Source organism: Equus asinus, chromosome 2 (genome assembly GCF_041296235.1).
Source record: "Equus asinus isolate D_3611 breed Donkey chromosome 2, EquAss-T2T_v2, whole genome shotgun sequence".
In the NCBI taxonomy this organism is placed as follows: Eukaryota; Metazoa; Chordata; class Mammalia; order Perissodactyla; family Equidae; genus Equus; species Equus asinus.
The window spans coordinates 147,970,479-147,988,912 of record NC_091791.1 but is presented as its reverse complement, the minus strand read 5'-3'; the positions used below and the strand labels follow the sequence as shown (position 1 = coordinate 147,988,912).

The window sequence follows — 18,434 nt, the reverse complement described above, 5'->3', positions numbered from 1 at the left end:
GGATCACATATCATATGATTCCATTTATACAAAATGTCCAGAATAGGCAAATCCACGGAGACAGAAAGTAGATTAGTGGCTGCCAGGGGCTGGAGGGGGTTGACAGAGAGTGACTGCTAATGGATATGTGGCTTCTTTTCAGAGTGACGAAAATGTTCCAAAGCTAGATGGTGGTTATGGTTGCAAACTTCTGAAAATATATGAAAAACCACTGAATTGTACACTTAAAGGGTGAATTTTATGGTATGTGAATTATATCTCAATAAAACTCTTGTGAAGAAATAAAGCATAGATCAGGGCTGGCCCGGTGGCATAGTGGTTAAGTTTGCACACTCTGCTCTGGCAGCCCAGAGTTTGTGGGTTCAGATCCCGGGTATGGACCTACACACCGCTCATCAAGCCATTCTGTGGAGGCGTCTCAGATCCAAAATAGAGGAAGACGGGCACGGATGTTAGCTCAGGGCCAATCTTCCTCACCAAAATAAATAAATAAATAAACCATAGATCTAGAGAAAAAAAATTGGCATTTCCCTCTCAAAAAAAATTATTTTCAATCAGTTATCAAGCATCTCTGAAGAGAAAGAAGTACGTAGTCTTCATTATACAGAGATTTTTATGTAAAATATTTTAAAAGGAAAAGCTTCAGTTAGCTGAAAAATCCAAGATTTCCTAGTGATGTCAACTAAACGAGCTTGGCTGCACTAGGATTCCTACCGGTGAGTGTTGCCAGCATCTGTGGGCACCTCATTCAGAAGAAACAGGCCCCTTCTTAGCTCTCTTAAACAGTTGGGTGATGACTCACAGAGTTTCTGCCCTCTCACTTTTTCAGAGTTGCTCAGTGTGTGTAGGAAGTATTAACTCACCAGCAGGTGAGCCACCTCAAAATCCTTCTGGAAGTCAGCAGGGTATAAATCATAAATAAATATCTTACCCGTGAGTATGCACATTATGCTTCCTGGAGGCCTCCAGGATCAATCCTCGCTCCTTGACAGGACCCAAGGGCCTCCCACAGCAGTGCTGACGTCCTACCTCTTCCTTCCTCTTCCTTCTTCCTCTACGCCCTCTCCTCCCCCTTTCTTCTCCTCCTTCTCTTCCTCCTTCTTTTCATAGCTGATAGCCTAGTCAGGAAATCATAGTCTTACTTTTTATGAAGGGAAGATTTGGAAATTCACCACACATGAGATTTATTTCATGTTGGGTTTGCTGCCTGGCTCTCTCCCCCTCCTCACTGATCATCTTCCTTGCTCTCTGTGCAATACATTCTGAACATTCCCTTCCCAAAAGCTTCCTATCGCTGGACTAGGCACAATGATATGGTGCTTGCAGTCTTAGCCTTTATTTTCACAGAATTTTGCAACTTATTACTGCTTGTCGTAAAAGATAAAGAATTTAAGATCTGGTGTTGAATAAGCGTTTCTTCGTTTTTAAGTGAACAGCTTATAGCTACTTCAAATGAGTTAACATATTTTTTAAACTCATCTCTGTATTTGAAGAGATTGAGAAGAGATACTTGAAATAATAGAGAGGTCCTGAGAGTTCAGCATCATGCAGACAGGCCTGTGTTAGCCCCCATGCGCTGTCTAGTCATGATGTCTATGTTGGGAAGTCGAGAGGGCACAGATGCAGTTAGAGGTACTCTGAAATGTTTAGGTGTTTATTTCAAACTTTCAGTACTTCCAAGATACTTTATTTTCAAATCAAAAACTCTTTCCAAACATCTCTTCATTTAGCTAGAATAAGTATCTTTAACATCATTTCAGAAACCAAAAGAAAGCCAACATAAAAATAGATGAGCCTCTGGTCAGGGTTCTCCTCCAACCCACAGGCAGGTTCCATCCCTGGCTGAAGCTCCAGGCCTCATTGTGCTCTCTAGCAAAGCCAGTGGAGGCAGTGGGCAGGAGAGAGGGGACTCTGTCTGCCCAGGAATATCCCTCCACAGTCCATACCTTCTCTCATCTGCTCAAGGGTAATCACATATGACTAGTTTTGACTTTTAGAAGCTGAGTTGAAGTTGAATGATGAAAGAAAAACCAAGAGTCTGAAAAGATGTCATCCTTTCTAGCCCTAAATAAGCTAGCTGTATACTAGAATGAACCAAACGTCAGGCAAAAATGCATACATTATTCTCTAATAGAAATACATCAGCCAAAACTATAGGTTTTGCTTTCTGAAACAACATACACGCTCACACTTACAGACATGCACCCACACCCTGGGGTGAGTTGTCACAGGGTGGCTAATCTTAGTTAAGGCTCTCTCACTTTCCCTGAGGAAGTGGTCTGTCTTGACGGATCTCAGCATCTCCAGCTACACAAGAAGTGGAAGAACATGTTTCCAGACTGAGGACCAGGATCCCCATGTACTGGGAACATCCACCTCCTGGGGGTCGGGCTTGGGGAAGCAGCTTTGTTCAGGTGAGGAGAGCAGCTGTGAGACAGAAGAGAGCAACCCGAAACAGTGCAGGGAAGGAGATGGCCTTCTCCCAGGGTCAGGTGACGTCAGGGAATTGTCTACCAACAGAGGAACGGCCGGAAGCACGGCCCTTCCTCTAGGACACTGTGCTGCCGCTGAGGATCAGCAAGTACTGACACACGAGGGTGCCCTAATCTGCAGTCAGAGAGAAAAACGCATGTTGAAGAACTGCATGCATGCCACCGTCTTCATCTGTGTCCACAAGTGTGTCTGTGTGTGTGTATAGAAGTGTGCAAAGCTTAGGAAGAAGTCTGAAAGAACACAAAACAGACTGCCGATGCTGCCAATTACCCTAGAGAAGGGACGATCATCTTTCACCTTCTGCATTGTTCGAATTTTCCCCAAAATGAGTTTTATCTTTGACATTTCAGAAAAATGCAATAAAGAAAAATTAGATGAAGCAAAAACAGCTCAGAAAAGTTAGTCCTCATTGCTCTTCCTCCTTCATTCTTCCATTTTTAAAAAACATAAGTGAGAGAACAATCTCATTCACCAGGATTGGGGAGCCATTGCTAAAAGCACTGGGTAAATAAGAGTCAAAATATATCCATTTTGTTGAGTAAAGTACCTTGGTTTTCGGCAAATAGATATGCAAAACCAACTTGTTTTTTTCTAGAGCATATTTCCAGTAGATTATGTAATGATATCTGAGAAAGATATGTATTTTTTCCAAATGACGAACAAAACCTACTGAGAACACATTACATCTGCCCTTGGAACAAACTTAGTCTATTTGTTTAATGTTTACAAAATGCTATAGAGATGCAAAGGCCACCCTATAAAAAGCAGATTGTTATTAAGAAAAACAAAAAACAGAGGGTCTTCACTTAGTCTCAAGCTGGTAAAAATGTTGGCAACGGTGGGGGGAACTCAAATCTCGCGTGTTTTTGGTTTTCTTGATAAAGAGAAAGGTTTAGGGTCATAGATGAATTTCTAAATTTAAACCTCCACCCCCAGAGATACCCTTCTAGTTGCTGATTCAGTCTCATCTTCTTAAAACAGGGTCTTGGATAGGATTCTGCAAGGCAGTCAGGACAGCGGCTGCCTTCCTAGCTGTGTTTATTTTCTTGTTTACCGTGGGACACTCTCTATATATCACTTTCCCTGAACAAAAACCGTTTGGAGAGTAAGCACAACAGTATTCATTAACTGCTGTCTGTTCTTCAAGGGCAAGATATTGTTGCTGGGTTCAGTAGGGGAAAAAAGTTGAATGTAAGAGATGCTCATTGATTACAACCATGAAACCAGGCATTTACGTGATGACAAAAATTGGAAATGCATTGTGAGACATATCAACAAAGCAAGTTGCTTAATTGTTAACACACAACACCACAATAAAACTCTGCTAACTGGTTGCCACTTAACAAACTTGCTGCAGTCAGCAGGCTACTAGAATGCCCACGCTTTCTGCTGCCACCATTTGAATTGTGGATTTACCCCAAATCCTGCTATGTTTGTGCCACACCTGTTTATGGCGGTTGTAATTGCTATTGAAATTACACCATTTAAGTAGCCATTAAACAAACTGATAAAATGTGAGTGTCGATTTTTGAAAAAGTGAGTCACTTCTATGAAAATTAAGTCAGAAGATTTGGAAAGACTTTATGAAGACAAGTTGCTTTTAAAAATAATGTTAAATTAGATGTGGATAAAAGAACTCTAAAAGATTTTTAAAATGAAACGGATTCTGTACTCAGATTGCCTTGACGATGTCTCTAAGAGCTCATCTCATTTTGAAGATACTGAAAGGAGGAATGCAGATGAAAAACTCTGGGTAGAATTTATGCAAGACTGATGAAAAGAGATATTAATCCTACTATGTATAAAATTGAGAGAAAAGGCCTTGAATCTACAACACAAAAAGCACATTTTTGTAAGTTTAACTTAAGTGTGAAAAGTATATACGAAACATTTTCATCAGAGAAGAAGCCTTGTACTATATAATGTTTTAAAACACTCCATTCTTTACCACCCTCAAAAATCAGCTAAAATCTCTCTGCCTAATGGGACAGTTGTTAGTTAAGAATGTCCAATCGCTTGACTTGACCCCCAAAGTGCACCCCAGGCCCAAGGCTCTCCCCAACTTTGCCTGCCTGCTGGGCATCTCCCTCTCATCCAGAGTGCTCTCTGCAACTTCAAGCTCTACATATTGAAAATCAAACCTCTTACCATCCCTCTCAACACTGCTTCTCCTCCTGTGGTCCACCATGTCTTTTACTGGCATGGCCCCCCACTCCACCAGAGGCCTTTACCTCACAACCTCAGGCAGGTTGGACTGGGATCTGCCCTCCCTCTTTGCCCCTTCATCAAATTTTTCTTCTGCAATATCTCTATTTGTGTTTCTTTACTTCACCCCCTCTATCAAGACCCTAATATAGACACTTCTCACCTTGACTATCGCTGTAATAGCCTTTGAAAGGGATTCCCCACCTCCAGTCACTCCCTTCTCTAGCACAAATGAATCCTCATGCCTCTGCTCAAGCATCTAAACTCCTTAGCCTGATGTTTAAGGCCTTCTATAACCTGGTTCAAGTCTTAGTTTAGTATCCGCCAGTCCTTTCCAACCAGCTTCTACTCTAACCAAACTAAAATCAATGCCCTGTCTTATATATAACCTATATTTCCTTATCTATGTGCCCTCCATTTGGAATACCTTTTTTTTATATTCCCTGTGGTTAAACTTCTATCCAATCTTAGGGACCATCTCAAATACCACAATCTTCCCTCGAAGCCTTCTCTGATCACCCAGCTGTCTCTACCTCTCTAAGTAGAGATCTCTAAGTTGCCTCTACCTCTTAGAGTTCACTATGCTGATGTATTTGACTATTTTCTATAGGTATGTATCATTTTCTACCTTGTATTATGATTATTCATCTCCTAGTTTCAACTGAAAGCTACAACAGCAGAGTTTTGCAAAGAGTAGTTCCATGAAATAGCAGTTCCATAGAAAGCTGAGCAGTAAGTTTGAAAATGCTGCCCACTATAGTCCCCACCTTAGAAACTGTCGTGGGGATGGAGAAAAATGGATGGGTATGAGAAATGTCATAAAGGTGGGACTGACAGGACTTGATAACTGAAGGCTGTGTGGAGTAAGACAAGGTGAGTGGTCTAGAATGACTCTCGGACAACTGGGAGGTGCCACTGGGTGGAGGTGCTGGGTATCCAATAGGATGTTTGGTTTGCAACAGCTGAATTTAACATCTTAGTGGAGAGGGGAAGTAGGAAGATAAAACGCCAAACCCATGACTCTTTCTCAGTTCTCATCTTCCTTGACTCCTCCATGGGTTCTGACAATGTTTCGTCCATCCTTCTCTCCTCGAAACTCTCTCCTCCCTCTCCCTAGATGACCCTGTCTTCTCTCCATCCTGCTCCTCGTGCTGCTGTTCCATCACCGATGCCTGTTGTTCCTCCCTTTCCATGGAATACCAATTGTGGCACACCCAAGCCCTCCTCCCTTCCTGCTCTACACTCTCTCTTTGGTAGCCTTGTCTATTCCCTGAGCCTTGATGACGATAGTAACGGAAATAGTTTCTCTTCAGTCCTAACCGTTCTGTTTTCTGCTGGAGATTCCCACCTGGACGCTTTGAGGGCAGCTTCATGCAGCACAGGCAAAATGGCACTCACTCCTGGCCCCCAAACCCCTCCTGCCTCCTCACTTTCTCCTCTTATGGATCTCACATCTTTCCCCATTTCTCTTGCCACTGCTTTTGTTCCAATAGTTCTTCTCACCTGGCCTCTGTTTCTTCAGTCTCCCTTCTTTTGGATCCTCTCTGAGCATTGCAACCCATATAATTTTTCTAAAACATACCTCTGAGTTTGTCGTTCCCCTATTATAAAAAAATATTCAATAGTTTGCTGTTGGAAAACCCAACTTTTCAGACACACACAACTTTGCTATAGCATCAGTCCATCTTATTTTCCCTCTGATCTCCTACATAGACCTCATGCACTGTCCAACCAAGTCTTCCCCAAATGCATCCTCCACTTTCCCACCCCCGTGTCTTCACTCCCGTCATTCTCTTTGCAGAGAATGCTTTTCCTTCATCTCTGCCCTTTCTCAAGACTTAGTTAAGATGCCTCCTCCTTCATGAAAACTACTCTAATCATCTCAGATGGAAGGAGTCCCCTTTCCCCCCAAACTCCCACATGCTTTACCTGTATCACTTTGGTGTCATTTATTACACATCACCCTGTATTACAGTAATTTGTGTGGACGTCTTTGTTCTCTTTTCATCCTGTAACCTCTTCATGCAAGAATTATATCTTATTCACAAAAGGTAGTGAAAGAGCGCTGGCCTGGGAGTCAGGAGACCTGAATTTTAGTTCTTGCTCTGCCGCTGATTAGCCCTGTGACCTTGGATAGCTGAATTCACTGTGAAACAGAACTTTGTAGTCTAAAGTATCAGTCTGAGTCCTGAGTCCAGGGTTAAAGGAACCATGATTTAAGAAGAGAGGAGAGGGAGGGGAATGCCTTTCAAGGACCTAGAGTTGGCACTAGGGTAAAAAAAAAAGGGAAAAAATTACATTTGAATTATACATTTCACCATTTCCTAATAAATGATTCATATAAATTATTATCTGATGACAGTGAAGGAAAAAATCCAATTTCTGGGGTTGTCTTTAGAACATGCAGGAATTTTCTTCAAGTTGCTTGCTTCCTGTCACTGCTTCTCCTCCAACTAGAGGAAGTTTCCAACCCCAAGACAGGCTCTGTTCTTAAAAGGTACTCATAAGATAGTTGTTAAAACTCTTAGTGCATTTCCCTATGGAAATAAAGGTACCAATAACGGTAGATACCACGCTAGCCTGTCACGCCATTTAGCCCAGAGTGCGCCTGAGTTAAGGTCAAGTCTGCTGCTAACGTGGACACAGCTGATCTGCAGGTGAGTCATAGCAACATGTGGCTGCTTTGCCCCATTCTCATGCCATCACTTGATCTGGATGTGGAAGCCATAGGAGTATTGTTTGGGTGGGGGTGAGAGAGTGAACTGTAATTTTTAGAGAATCTGTGGATTTAAAAGAGGAAAAAGAAGAAAACTTGAGAAAATTAGACGTAGCTTAGATTTTTTTCAGGAGCCAAATGACTCAATTCTTTATTCTTCCCTTCACTATTACCTCCTAATGCACATCCCAAATGTTCTGTGCTTCAGAATCACATAGGGAGCAGGTTTCTGGGCCCCAGACTCAGAGATTCTGATCCAGTAAGTCTAGGACGGAGACTGGGAATCTGCATTTTTAACTGATGTAGACGGCCCTTAGCAAACTTTGGGAAATATTACAATGCAGATTCAATGAAGTAAATAAATATTACTCCAAAAGCAAGTGCTTTTCACTCTGCTGCACTGAGGGAAGAGGAAAGTGGACTAGTGGAGAAGTGGTGGACAACTTCAGAGAGGAGGGCAGGCCTGCCCTGGGGAGCACCATAGGAAAGGTTTAGGGAAGAAACTTCCACTGGGGTGGCACTGCTGGCCAGGAGAAAGAATGCCCAAGGGACAGGGTGAAACGCCCAAATCAAATTTAGCCTACTTCAAATTTTTCACCCAAAGTCACTCCTGGACCTTTGAAAGTTCATTTTCCTCCCTCCATCTGGGACCTACTACGTGACAGGCTCTGTGCTAAGCTTTTTACATGTATTTTTTCACTTAATCCTCTCCTTAACCACATGAGAAAGCTTATCAACTTTTAACGCTATTTCTCTGGGAAAATTCATTGCCCTAAAGAACCGAGGTACAAACTAACTTCTGACCCATGGTCTGTGCTAGTCCTGCAGCTCCACTGCCCTCAAAAACTCTGCAACTTTGTTAGGATGGGAAAAGGCTCTGTGAGCTGGGAGGCAGGCCCCCCCTCACAGGTCTCGCTCAGCCCCCGTACTCAGTCCTGTTACATAAAAGAAAAAGCCCTGGCATGTGGCCCAAGAAGAAAACATTCTCAGCTTCTCTCCCAAGTATTCGGAATTGGAAAATGGAAAACAAAGGAGTTAGAAATTTCTTCTTGTTCCAATGCCACAGGTGGTATACAAATCCAGCCGCCTTTAAGGGCAGCCAGGTGACATAAGTGAGTGAAAGTGGATGGGACTGTGACGTGGTACCAGCTCTGGCCATCAGTCGATGTGTGGAATAGCCAGCCTGGTGCTGCCAGCTCTTCTGAGAAGCCAGAATTTCAGAGTTTTACATGGAATTTCTTGGTTTTTAAATGTTGGAAATTAATCCAAAAGAATTTTTTTTTTCTAATCTGACCAAACCAAACATATCAGTAAACTGTTGGTTGATGTCCTCCGTGTTCCAGCTTCTTTCTGGGTAGGCACTGCCTGCACGGTGCATTCTTTTCCCTCTCTCTCCCTCCCTCCCGCTCTCGATCCCATCAACCTCCCACAGGCAATATAATTTCCATCTCCTCCCAAGAGCTGCCTTCCGGCCTCATTTGCCTTCAGAATCCTTGGCTGCCAGTGTCTGACCCTGACAAATGGTAGCAGCACTTTAAACTTCATTCCATCTTTGCCCAGCCTTAAACGTCTCCATAGGTGGGCTGCCCTCTCCTTTGTGCCCTTCTGCTGTGTCCTCCCTCCATCACCACCTCTTTGGTTGCTGGTTGCTTTTGGAGTTCCCATTAACTTGCTTGAGCCATCTGTCCCCCCTTTTCTTCAGAGGCAGTGATGGGAAGAGGATGGATGGTTGATATTGGGGGGGTCTCTGAGCATTATGGACCCTCGATCTGCATCCTTGCAGGGTCCCAAGGAAGTGACAAGGCCTCCCAAGGGGAATGGCTGGAGGGGCAGCTAGGGAGGCTGGATTCTCAGCAAGGGGCTCCCAGAATGGGTAGAGATTCTAGTGTGAAAATGGAGGTCTAGACATGGGGGTGCCCCCAGTCTTTAGGGGACCATCAATATCCTAAACAATGAACTGAATGTCACAGGCCTTTCCCCCATTTAGGGGCACAAAATAAGCCCCCTGACTCGCTATGTGATCCTGGTTAGAGTTGGGGGACAGATAATGACCAAAATTGAAATTATTGCCAGCCAAGCAGGAAAGGGTTTGGTGTTGGTTTCATGTAATTTTAAAAATATATTTTTAAATGACATTTCGTATACACCTGAGTTTATGGTTGTAAATTTATACTTACTTAGCATCATTACTGCGATATCAATACATTTCATATCATCTCAACCAATGTTCTCAATCAAAAATGCAGTTTTTTGAGGCCTCTCGACTTTTCCAAATACTGCCTTGCAAACTCTCCTGTTTCGGATGCAATCTTTTCATGTAATGGCTATTTGTGGGCAGCACTGAAGTCTGTATTTTTTGGTCAACATGATCTTGGTCAATGCAAATTTGGCCAGACGCCCCCAAGATCCAAATTTTGTATTTTTTACGAGAGGAAAAGAAACCCCAGCCACCTCATATCACTGTTGCTGGAGAGCAGGGTGTGGAATAGCCTTGACTCATGAGCCGTGTGCATCATTTAGATCACTCTCCTCATGATGGAACTGTTGTATTAGAAAACAGGGTCGGTTCAATCCAGTCCATGGGATGACATGTTATTGGCTTTGGAGTAATATGATATTAGAAGGGAGAGAAGCCATATTGGGGAACTGACCCAAAGGGCTGTGGAAGATGAATGAGATGGGGGTCAGTCCATGCACATCGTACAAGTCCTGGCCCAACGTGGACATGTTGCCATCCACAGGGACCTCCTTAAACTAAAGGGTGAAACTGGCAAAGCCAATGCACTTTGGGCTCCTCGTCACTCTTCTTTGCTCTCTTTTCCCTTACTGCCATTTTGTAAAGACAATTTTCCTATTAGAAAAAAAGCTTTTATTCTGTCTTTTAAGAAAAGTATAGACACAGCATTTTAATCAAATAGAGACATTTGGCATAGCATGTTTAGTTCAGGGAGTAAGGGAAGGTGAAACAAGATGTGGGTAGAAAATAGAGTGCTGTACACAGAACTGGGAGTTCCTCTCTGGGCTCCACCACTAAGTTGCTGTGTGCCTCAGGGCAGGTCACTTCACAGCTCTGAATCTCCATTTCCTCAACTGTAAAATGAAGGGTTTGGACTTGGTGATCTCTAAGACTCATTCTTCCGGTTCATGCTCTAGTGGTCAGGGGTGGGCAAGGACTGGTAATACCAAGGGATGTGCAAGGGTTTAAGGAGAATAACAACAACAGGTCAAATCTGCCAGGATTTTCCTAAGTTCTAGCAGAATCTACTTCTACATCTACTGCAAGAAAGAAACAGGAAAGGGGGCCGGCCCCGTGGCCGAGTGGTTAAGTTTGCGCGCTCCGCTTTGGTGGCCCAGGGTTTCGCCTATTTGAGTCCTGGGTGAGGACATGGCACCACTCATCGGGCCATGCTGAGGTGGCATCCCACATGCCACAGCTGGAGGGCCCCACAACTGAAAATACACAACTATGTACCGGGGGGCTTTGAGGAGACAAAGGAAAAAAATAAAATCTTTAACAAAAAGAAACAGGAAGGAAAATATAACACCCTCAATGCCAAATTGTAAGTTTTGGCTGGAATTATATCCTCCCACCCATATTACCTCCCTTTTAACCATCAATAACAGAACCGAGGGAAATCAGTAGAGCAGAAAGCCATCTCCATTGGCTGTGGTGACGCCCACCACTCAGGTCTGCCTTTATTTTGCACGAACCATGGAACTGCCTCCTCAGGGGTTTCCTGGCTTTACAAACCTCCCTCGTCAAGGTTAGAGTTTCCACACTGTCTACGTGTGTGGCAGGGCCTTTTTCTCTTAGCACTTTTGTCCAGAGAGCACAGAAAAGGGTTAACTCTTGCTGCTTCTACAGTCCTCAGGGTGGATGCCAAGCCCCAGCCCGGCCCAGCTGGCTAGACCACAAGAGCAATGCCACGTTCTCAGAATCCCGGTTACCATCATTCACCCGGGCCTGCCCCCTGGACCTGCCCACACCCTGCCCCTCACTGGAATCCTACACCTGGCTGCAGTTCCACAACCAGATTCTTTTCTCACCGTCTCTCTAAAATTGGCCACCTGTGCCCGTGCGCGGAGAACACCCCCCTTTCTGCTTTACTGGTGAAGCCAGCTCAGTGTTAGGGAGAGGGTGCTAAGGATATTCCTTCTCCTCTCTATTAACACAAAGATGTTAAAAATATTTCCTTCAGGAAACTCTCTTGAATCTGTTTTCTAACCAAAAGAGATCCTAATAGAAGGAGACTTCAGACCAGCGGGAAAGGACATCTGGAGTCTCAGGATCTTAGGCGGCCATTTTGTTCAAATTTTTCTTTTGTTTCATTTGTTCTTATTTTAAATATAAGAAAATGAGGCCCAGAGAGGTGAAGTGACTCACCCAAGATCACACAGCTGATTAGTGTCAGAGCCATTACTTTAACCCAAATCTCATAACTCCTAGACCTGTGCTTTCCTGCATTAAAGATACTTGAGGCAGACAGAACTCGGTGGTACCATGGACCACATCTAGTCTAGACAATAGACAGTAGACAACGCTAGTCTATTGGTTCAGTATTAAGCTACAACATAGCACAAGGGAGGATGGATGGTAAGAGTACTCTGTGAGATTTCCAAAGGAAGTAAAGAAAACCCCTCAACTCAAATTCATGTTTGCACACAAAGCTGATGAGTCCAATACCCAAGAACGTCCATGTGGACGAACACCTTGCAATAAATGTTCTTGGAGACTGTTATGGGTTGAATTACATCACCCAAAAAAATAAAAGTTGAAATTTTAACCCCCAGAATCTATGAAAGTGAGCTGATTGGGAAGTAGAGCCTTTGCAGGTGTAATCAAGTTAAGATGACGTTATAGTGGATGAGCGTGGGCCCTAATCCAATGACGGGTGGCCTTATAAGAAGAAGGAAATTTGGACATGCACATACAAGAGAGAAAGCCACGGGAAGATGGAGGAAGAGATTGGAGGGAGGCATCTACAATCCAAGGAATGCCAAGGATTGCTGGCCACCACCAGAAGCTAGAAGAGGCAAGGAAGGATCCTCTCCTAGGTCCTTCAGAGAGAGCACGGCCCTGTCGATACCTCGGTTTCAGACTTCTAGCTCCAGAACTGCGAGAGAACAAATTTCTACTGTTGTAAGCCACCCACCTTGTGATACTTGTTACAGAAGCCTTAGGAAACTAGTATTGTCAGGGGAAATGGCTGGGCTGGGCGAGGCTGAAGTGAGGAGAAGGAAATCATGCAAATGAATGCAAGCAGGCAAGTTCTACAGGTTGGTCCTATAATAGAGCTATCCCGCCCAGGGTGGTCCTCTCTATAATCCATTCACAAACTTCCAGAACTGCCTGTCTCGCTCAGAGGTGGAGTGTGAGGGTGGGAAGAAGACAAGCCTTGGAGTGAGCCAAACCTGGATTTGAATCCTGTCCGCTACTTACTTAAGTTGTAAAATGTAGGGTAGATAACGTGCTCTTGAGGTCTCCGTGTCCTCATTTGGGGATGGGAAAGGGAACTAATGTTTAAAATACCTCCCACGTGGAGAAAGGAGCCCTTGAGTCATTAAATGCTGGTGCTGGGGGCCACCTTCACGGTCATACAGACTAATCCTCTCCTTTTAGAGATGAGCGCACTGGTCATGCTATGTATTTTCCACACTCGCTACAGACTATGCTGGTCACCTGGGAGACCTGCAAGTGAATGTTTGTGGTTGGACGAAGTGACTTGGAAAGATCTCAGAAGGAAATGAGACTTAATCCTATGGTGGGAACAAAAGTCACTATTTGGCATTAACAGACTACACCCACCTCACTACTTTGTTCAGATCGGGGTCTGGCTGTCCCATTCCTGACTCAGTATCTCTCAAAGAACGGTTTGCTGGCCTACCTTCCTTGAGAGACCCTCAGGAGGTTCAAAGTCTGATCTTAAGGAAAGCAACTGAAAAATAGTTGTTCAGGATTCGTGAAGTATTTTCAACTGTGTATTTGATTCTACATCATAAGACCGAAAGAATAGTCATTTTTAAAAAAGGATGTTTAACCCAGAGTCAACTCAAACTTAGAGTAGATGGCAAATACAGTCGCTACTGTGAAGATAAAATATGCAAGAAAACAAAATAAAGAGTAGCTATAACTACGCCATTTTTACACTAAAGGAATACAGTACCTTCCATCTCACCTAAGGAACTGCCTTTCTTTCTTGCCCTGCTTCATTGCTCATTGAATAAATAAGTAATATTTACTCACTCAGGGCCTATCTCCGCTCACTAGGATGTAAGTTACACCAGGGCTGAGACCTGGTCTGTTTCATTCGTGGATGAATCCCCAGGGCCTGCAACAGTTTCTTTTGAAAAATTGGTTTGCATTACATATTTGTTGAATAAATGAGCAAATGAATAAACAAGTAAGTTTGGGCAAGGAGGGAAGCAGTCATGTGACGTGGATAAGGAAGTAGAATACGTGGCTGCGTTTTGCCGACAAAATTCGCCCCTATGTCCTCTAGCCATTGAGAACATCTCTCTCACTTGTCTGCTCTGATTCCATCATCACCGAGCAACCTTTGATTGAAATCTTCCTATGTGCATTTTCCCACAGATGGGAATACAGGGATCACAATTTTGGTTCACTTGGGGTGATAATTTTCACTGTAAATTAATAGGTTGGCATTTCATTTTTTTTAATTGGCTCACATCTCAAAGAATTCTGAGGAACAGAACCTCCACCAGGATGGAAACGCGTGGTGAAAAGAACAAAGAATGACACCCAGGAGCCTTGGGTTCCGGAGCTAAGTCTCTCCCATGCGGCCTTAAAAAATCACTTTTCTGGCCTTCAGTTTCCCCATAGAGGCATTGAACTCAATAACTTCCAAGTCCTTTCCGTCTTTCAAAGTTAGGACTCTATAAAAATTAATAAAGTAGGCTTTTCCATGTATTTTGATTTCCTAAGAGAGATGTTAACTGGCATCTCACATCACTGTCTACTGGCAATACGGGGTTGTTCATTTGGGTCACAGGGTACGCACTTTTCCTGGGGTCATTTATCATCGCCAGGAAAAGACAGATGGTGTCCTCATTAAAAATCTAAAATACCAGCGGGGATGCTCCCTAGGGGAAATGCACATCACACAGCAACTCTTTCACAGTTAAAATTGTACAGGTGCATGGGTGTGGGGAGGTGGAAGGAGGTACAGAGGGGAAGGAAAGGCGAGGCAGAGGGCAGAGGATGTCTAGGTGATGGCAAGGCAGGTGCAGCGAGCATGGGCTTGGAGAATCACTTGCTTTCCCATTAGGGCCTGGCAGACACTTAAGCTTGACAAATGAGAATGTGTCCATGAACTTTTGGTAGAAACATGAAACTATGGCCATTATGAGCCACATCATTGTGGAGGAGGGCAAGAGCTGAGTGTCCCATAAATTTATCTTCCTAGAGGCTTTAGTTATCCATTCGCCAAGGCTGTCCCAAGCCCGTTCTCTCTGTATCCCTTCCAGCATTCATTATCTGGCCTTCCTGGAGACCTTAATTTTCTGTTTGTGATACAGCTATTAGGCTAACTCTCAAATTTATGCCTTCAGATCAGACTTCTCACCTGAGTCCTAGTCTTGCATGATTGCCTACTTACAAATTAGTGTCACTGAGATATCATTACTTTAAACTTAATATGTCAAAAGCTCCCCTTCCCAACTAGTTCTGTTTCTATCACTGGCATCGCTAATCCCACTCTGAATTTTAAATTTGAAGTTATTTTTCACTCCTCACAACCCATTATCAATAGTCGATCTCCGTAAATAATAATAACAAACTCACCAATCTAGTCACTGCTCAATAAATGTTCACTATTCGGTTATTTGCATTACAACCTGAAATGATCTGATCAATCACCCAAAACTGTTGCTTCTCAGAGTCTCTTGCATTCATCTCCTTTCTCTCATCTCCACCTTAATCCATGTTCTCATCTCTCACGCCTAAACCCTCAGACCATCTTTCTTACTGGCCTCCCAATCTCTAATTTTTCCCTGTTCAATCCATCTCAAATAAATCCACCGACTGAGCTTTTTGAAACCACTTTCGTCAAGTCATAGTTTGTCTGCACACCTTGAGGGTTCTTGTTTGCCAATCAGAGCATTTACAGACTCCTCATTCTGCATTTAAGAGCTTCGATCAACTGCTCCCTCCTCCCCAAGCCACCCATGATCTATATTTATCTTTATTTGACTCAGATTTGCTTGAGTACCAGCTATGACAAGAGAGCTAGCCACTCTCTCTATCATCACCACCCTCCGGCATCCCCCTCCTCTTCAAGTAAGCCCAGCTTATGTGATGCCACCCTGCAGCCACCACAATGATAGGAGAGCAGACAGGGATACCGGCTTTTGACTTTGCTCGTATTCTTGCCCTGCCAGGAAGCTCTTCCTTTCTGCCAATCCAGATCTGCTATCTCGTCCGAGATGTACCTTCTCCTGCAGGATTCCGGTGTGAATGAATCCCAGACCCAACAACCTTTCCCTTTTCCTGAATTCCCTCATCATTCTCACGCTCGACATCTACTGCTAAGTATTGTTCTCTTACTATTTCACATGCATTTGCTGGTCTCCCCAACTGAAACGTGAGCTCCAGAAGTGTGGGGGCTACATCTCCTATTCTTCTTTTACCCAGAGCTGGAATGGGCAAGGGCAGACGGAAGGCCAGTAAGGACCTTGATTTTGCACATAGCTCATAGACAAGGCCCACCTGCCACATTATCGGCAATAAGGGCAAAAGAAAGTGCACCCAAGATCCAAGGCCAGCTCCCAGCACAAGGCTAGAGACTCAGCCTGCTTTGAGAAGTGTTTGTTAAATGCTGAATTAAATTTTTAAAAATAATTCAAGCCCCTCAGACACTATGTATTCCTCTAGCACAAAAATCTCTACTGAATTACAACGGCCAGTATAACCTACCAGGTCTCAATCACTAATCAGATTTGAAATTCTTGACTCTTCTTGGCCAGAATGCTAAGTCCAATGGGGACAAGAAGGCACCATCTTGGCTGTCTCTATTAGAAGGTGCTCTCACACCTGGCAACTACCTACAAGTTAGCACCAGTTCATATCTTTGAACTCAAAGTTGTCTGACTCCAATACAAGCCAGATATCGTAGAGAAACCTGTAAGCTTGGCTCCGTTCCTCCCCTCGGTCCAGTTGCACAATGTCTTGTCCAAACCGAGACCCAAGCCAGGTGGTGTGCAGCCCCTCACAGAAAACAGAGATGTGCCTTTCCCCAGGAGTTCTTAGAAAGAGTGCAGATAGGGAAATGGACTTACCCTCACGTAGTAGTTCATGCCCATCCCCAACAGGTGCTGCAGAAAATGCTTGTCCTGCCTGCTCCCCGGGGTTGGCTCCCCAGGGCCAGGAGGGGGGCAAACATCTGGAGTTAAGGCGGCTGCCCTGTGCCCCACCAGGTCCGGCTGCGGTGGAGGTGCAGACACAGCCCTATTTAGACTGGTTTCAGGAGAAGCCGGGCTGCTGGGAGCTGGGTCCTGGCTTTCCTGGAGCTTCAGCCGGGGCACCTCTTTGGTACCCAAGCAAAAGTTTTTCAGACTCAGCAAGGTGGCTGGGTTGGCCAGCTTCACGCTGGCCATGCGAGGGATCAAGGTGCACAGTGGTGTGGGGCTCTCCTGGGACGCCAAGGTGGCATCTTCAGCCGGCAGATGAGGTGCCAGGGCGGGGTAGGGAGGCTGCGGCGAGCCCTTGTTCCCGACCGATCCTCCTGGGCTGCCTTCGTCCAAGGACGTGACGGACTCGTTGCGAAAGCGGCTGTACTTGGCCCTGTGCAGCATCCCGGGGTGCCCGAAGAGTCCTACATACAGCACGAGTCCTGCTAGGCTGTCCTGACCGCGTTCTCGCATAGCCTTGGCAGTGCCGAAACAGGATACTGTTGCATAAATCGCCTCGTCGTCTGCTAGATAAACCGAACGGAAAGCAAAAGCCTCAACGCCCCGTGCAACTCGCGGCAGCCACCTCTCCAACTCTGCTCTCGCCCTTGCCCGCCTCGACTCCCGGGCCTTTCAGGGTGACAGCCCAGAGGCAAAACGCCTCTCCAGCTGATTCCAGTCCCTCCCTGGCCCAGGCGGCAGCACCCAGCCTTCTCGCTTTGGATTCCTTGCTGGGAAAGCCCGGACCCAGGCCGGCGGCGGCGGGGATCGCTCACCGCCAACTCTTAGGCACAGAACCGGGCCGGGCACCGACCAGTCGGTCCCGCCGCATCGCCGGCGGTGCAGGAGCCTTGCAGAAATATTGAGCGCCCCCCACCCCCAACCTCTTCTTCTGCACACAGGAACTTTCAAACCTGCTCCCTCCGGCTCCCACAGGGCGGGGCACTGACTGGCCTATTAACCCTTTATTTGTTCCAGTGATTGCTCATTTTAAAAAGGAAAAAAGAAAAATGTATATAGGAGCCAAAGGCCGTTCTGCCTGAGTTCGTTGATTCTGATGGCTGCCCTCTCTTGGAAGATCTTGTCTTGCATCCCGTCTGGGCCACAAGCCAGGAGCACTAGTGACAGGCGCTGCTCTGCATTATTTCACGGGCTTGCATCCCTCGGTATTCCTCAGATCCCCTCCCAGCCTGCCCACCCTCACCCAGAGCCTCCCTCCCTCCTGGACTCCTCTCAGAGCTTCTTTCAGGAGCCCATCCGCAGCAGAAGGCTGAGATGTGCAGGATGACACGCAGTGTGTTGAAATTTTTATGAATGAACTTTGCTGAATGAATTTCTCTCTGTGTGTGCAAGCTAATAAATCTGTGAATGAAGCTGAGAATAGCTGTAATTGACTGATGGTCTCAGGGGTGCTTGGTTTTTATCCAATCAGGCGGCAGCTTGATGACTCATGCACCATAAATATACTAAACTAGTAGCCAGGAGAAATAAGGCTGGAGGGAGAGATTTTACTTTGTGATATCTGATGAAAGGGTTAAAAGGAAAGAAATCTTTACTATAAATCATCACTAAGCTGGGCAGCAGCAGGTTAAAAGGTCTATTTTCTTTTTGGTTG

At 45.0% G+C, this 18,434-nt stretch overlaps 1 protein-coding gene across 1 annotated transcript in view; it reads right to left on the bottom strand.

Annotated features, from left to right (window-relative positions):
• SHC4 (SHC adaptor protein 4) overlaps positions 1-18,189 on the bottom strand; it is a 124,838-nt gene extending 106,649 nt beyond the window's left edge. The window contains exon 1 of the mRNA XM_014852853.3: positions 16,709-18,189. Coding sequence (XP_014708339.2) covers positions 16,709-17,293 — 585 coding nt within the window. The 5' untranslated portion in view covers positions 17,294-18,189. The remainder of the gene's footprint in view (positions 1-16,708) is intronic.
• Between the last annotated feature and the right edge of the window lie 245 nt (positions 18,190-18,434).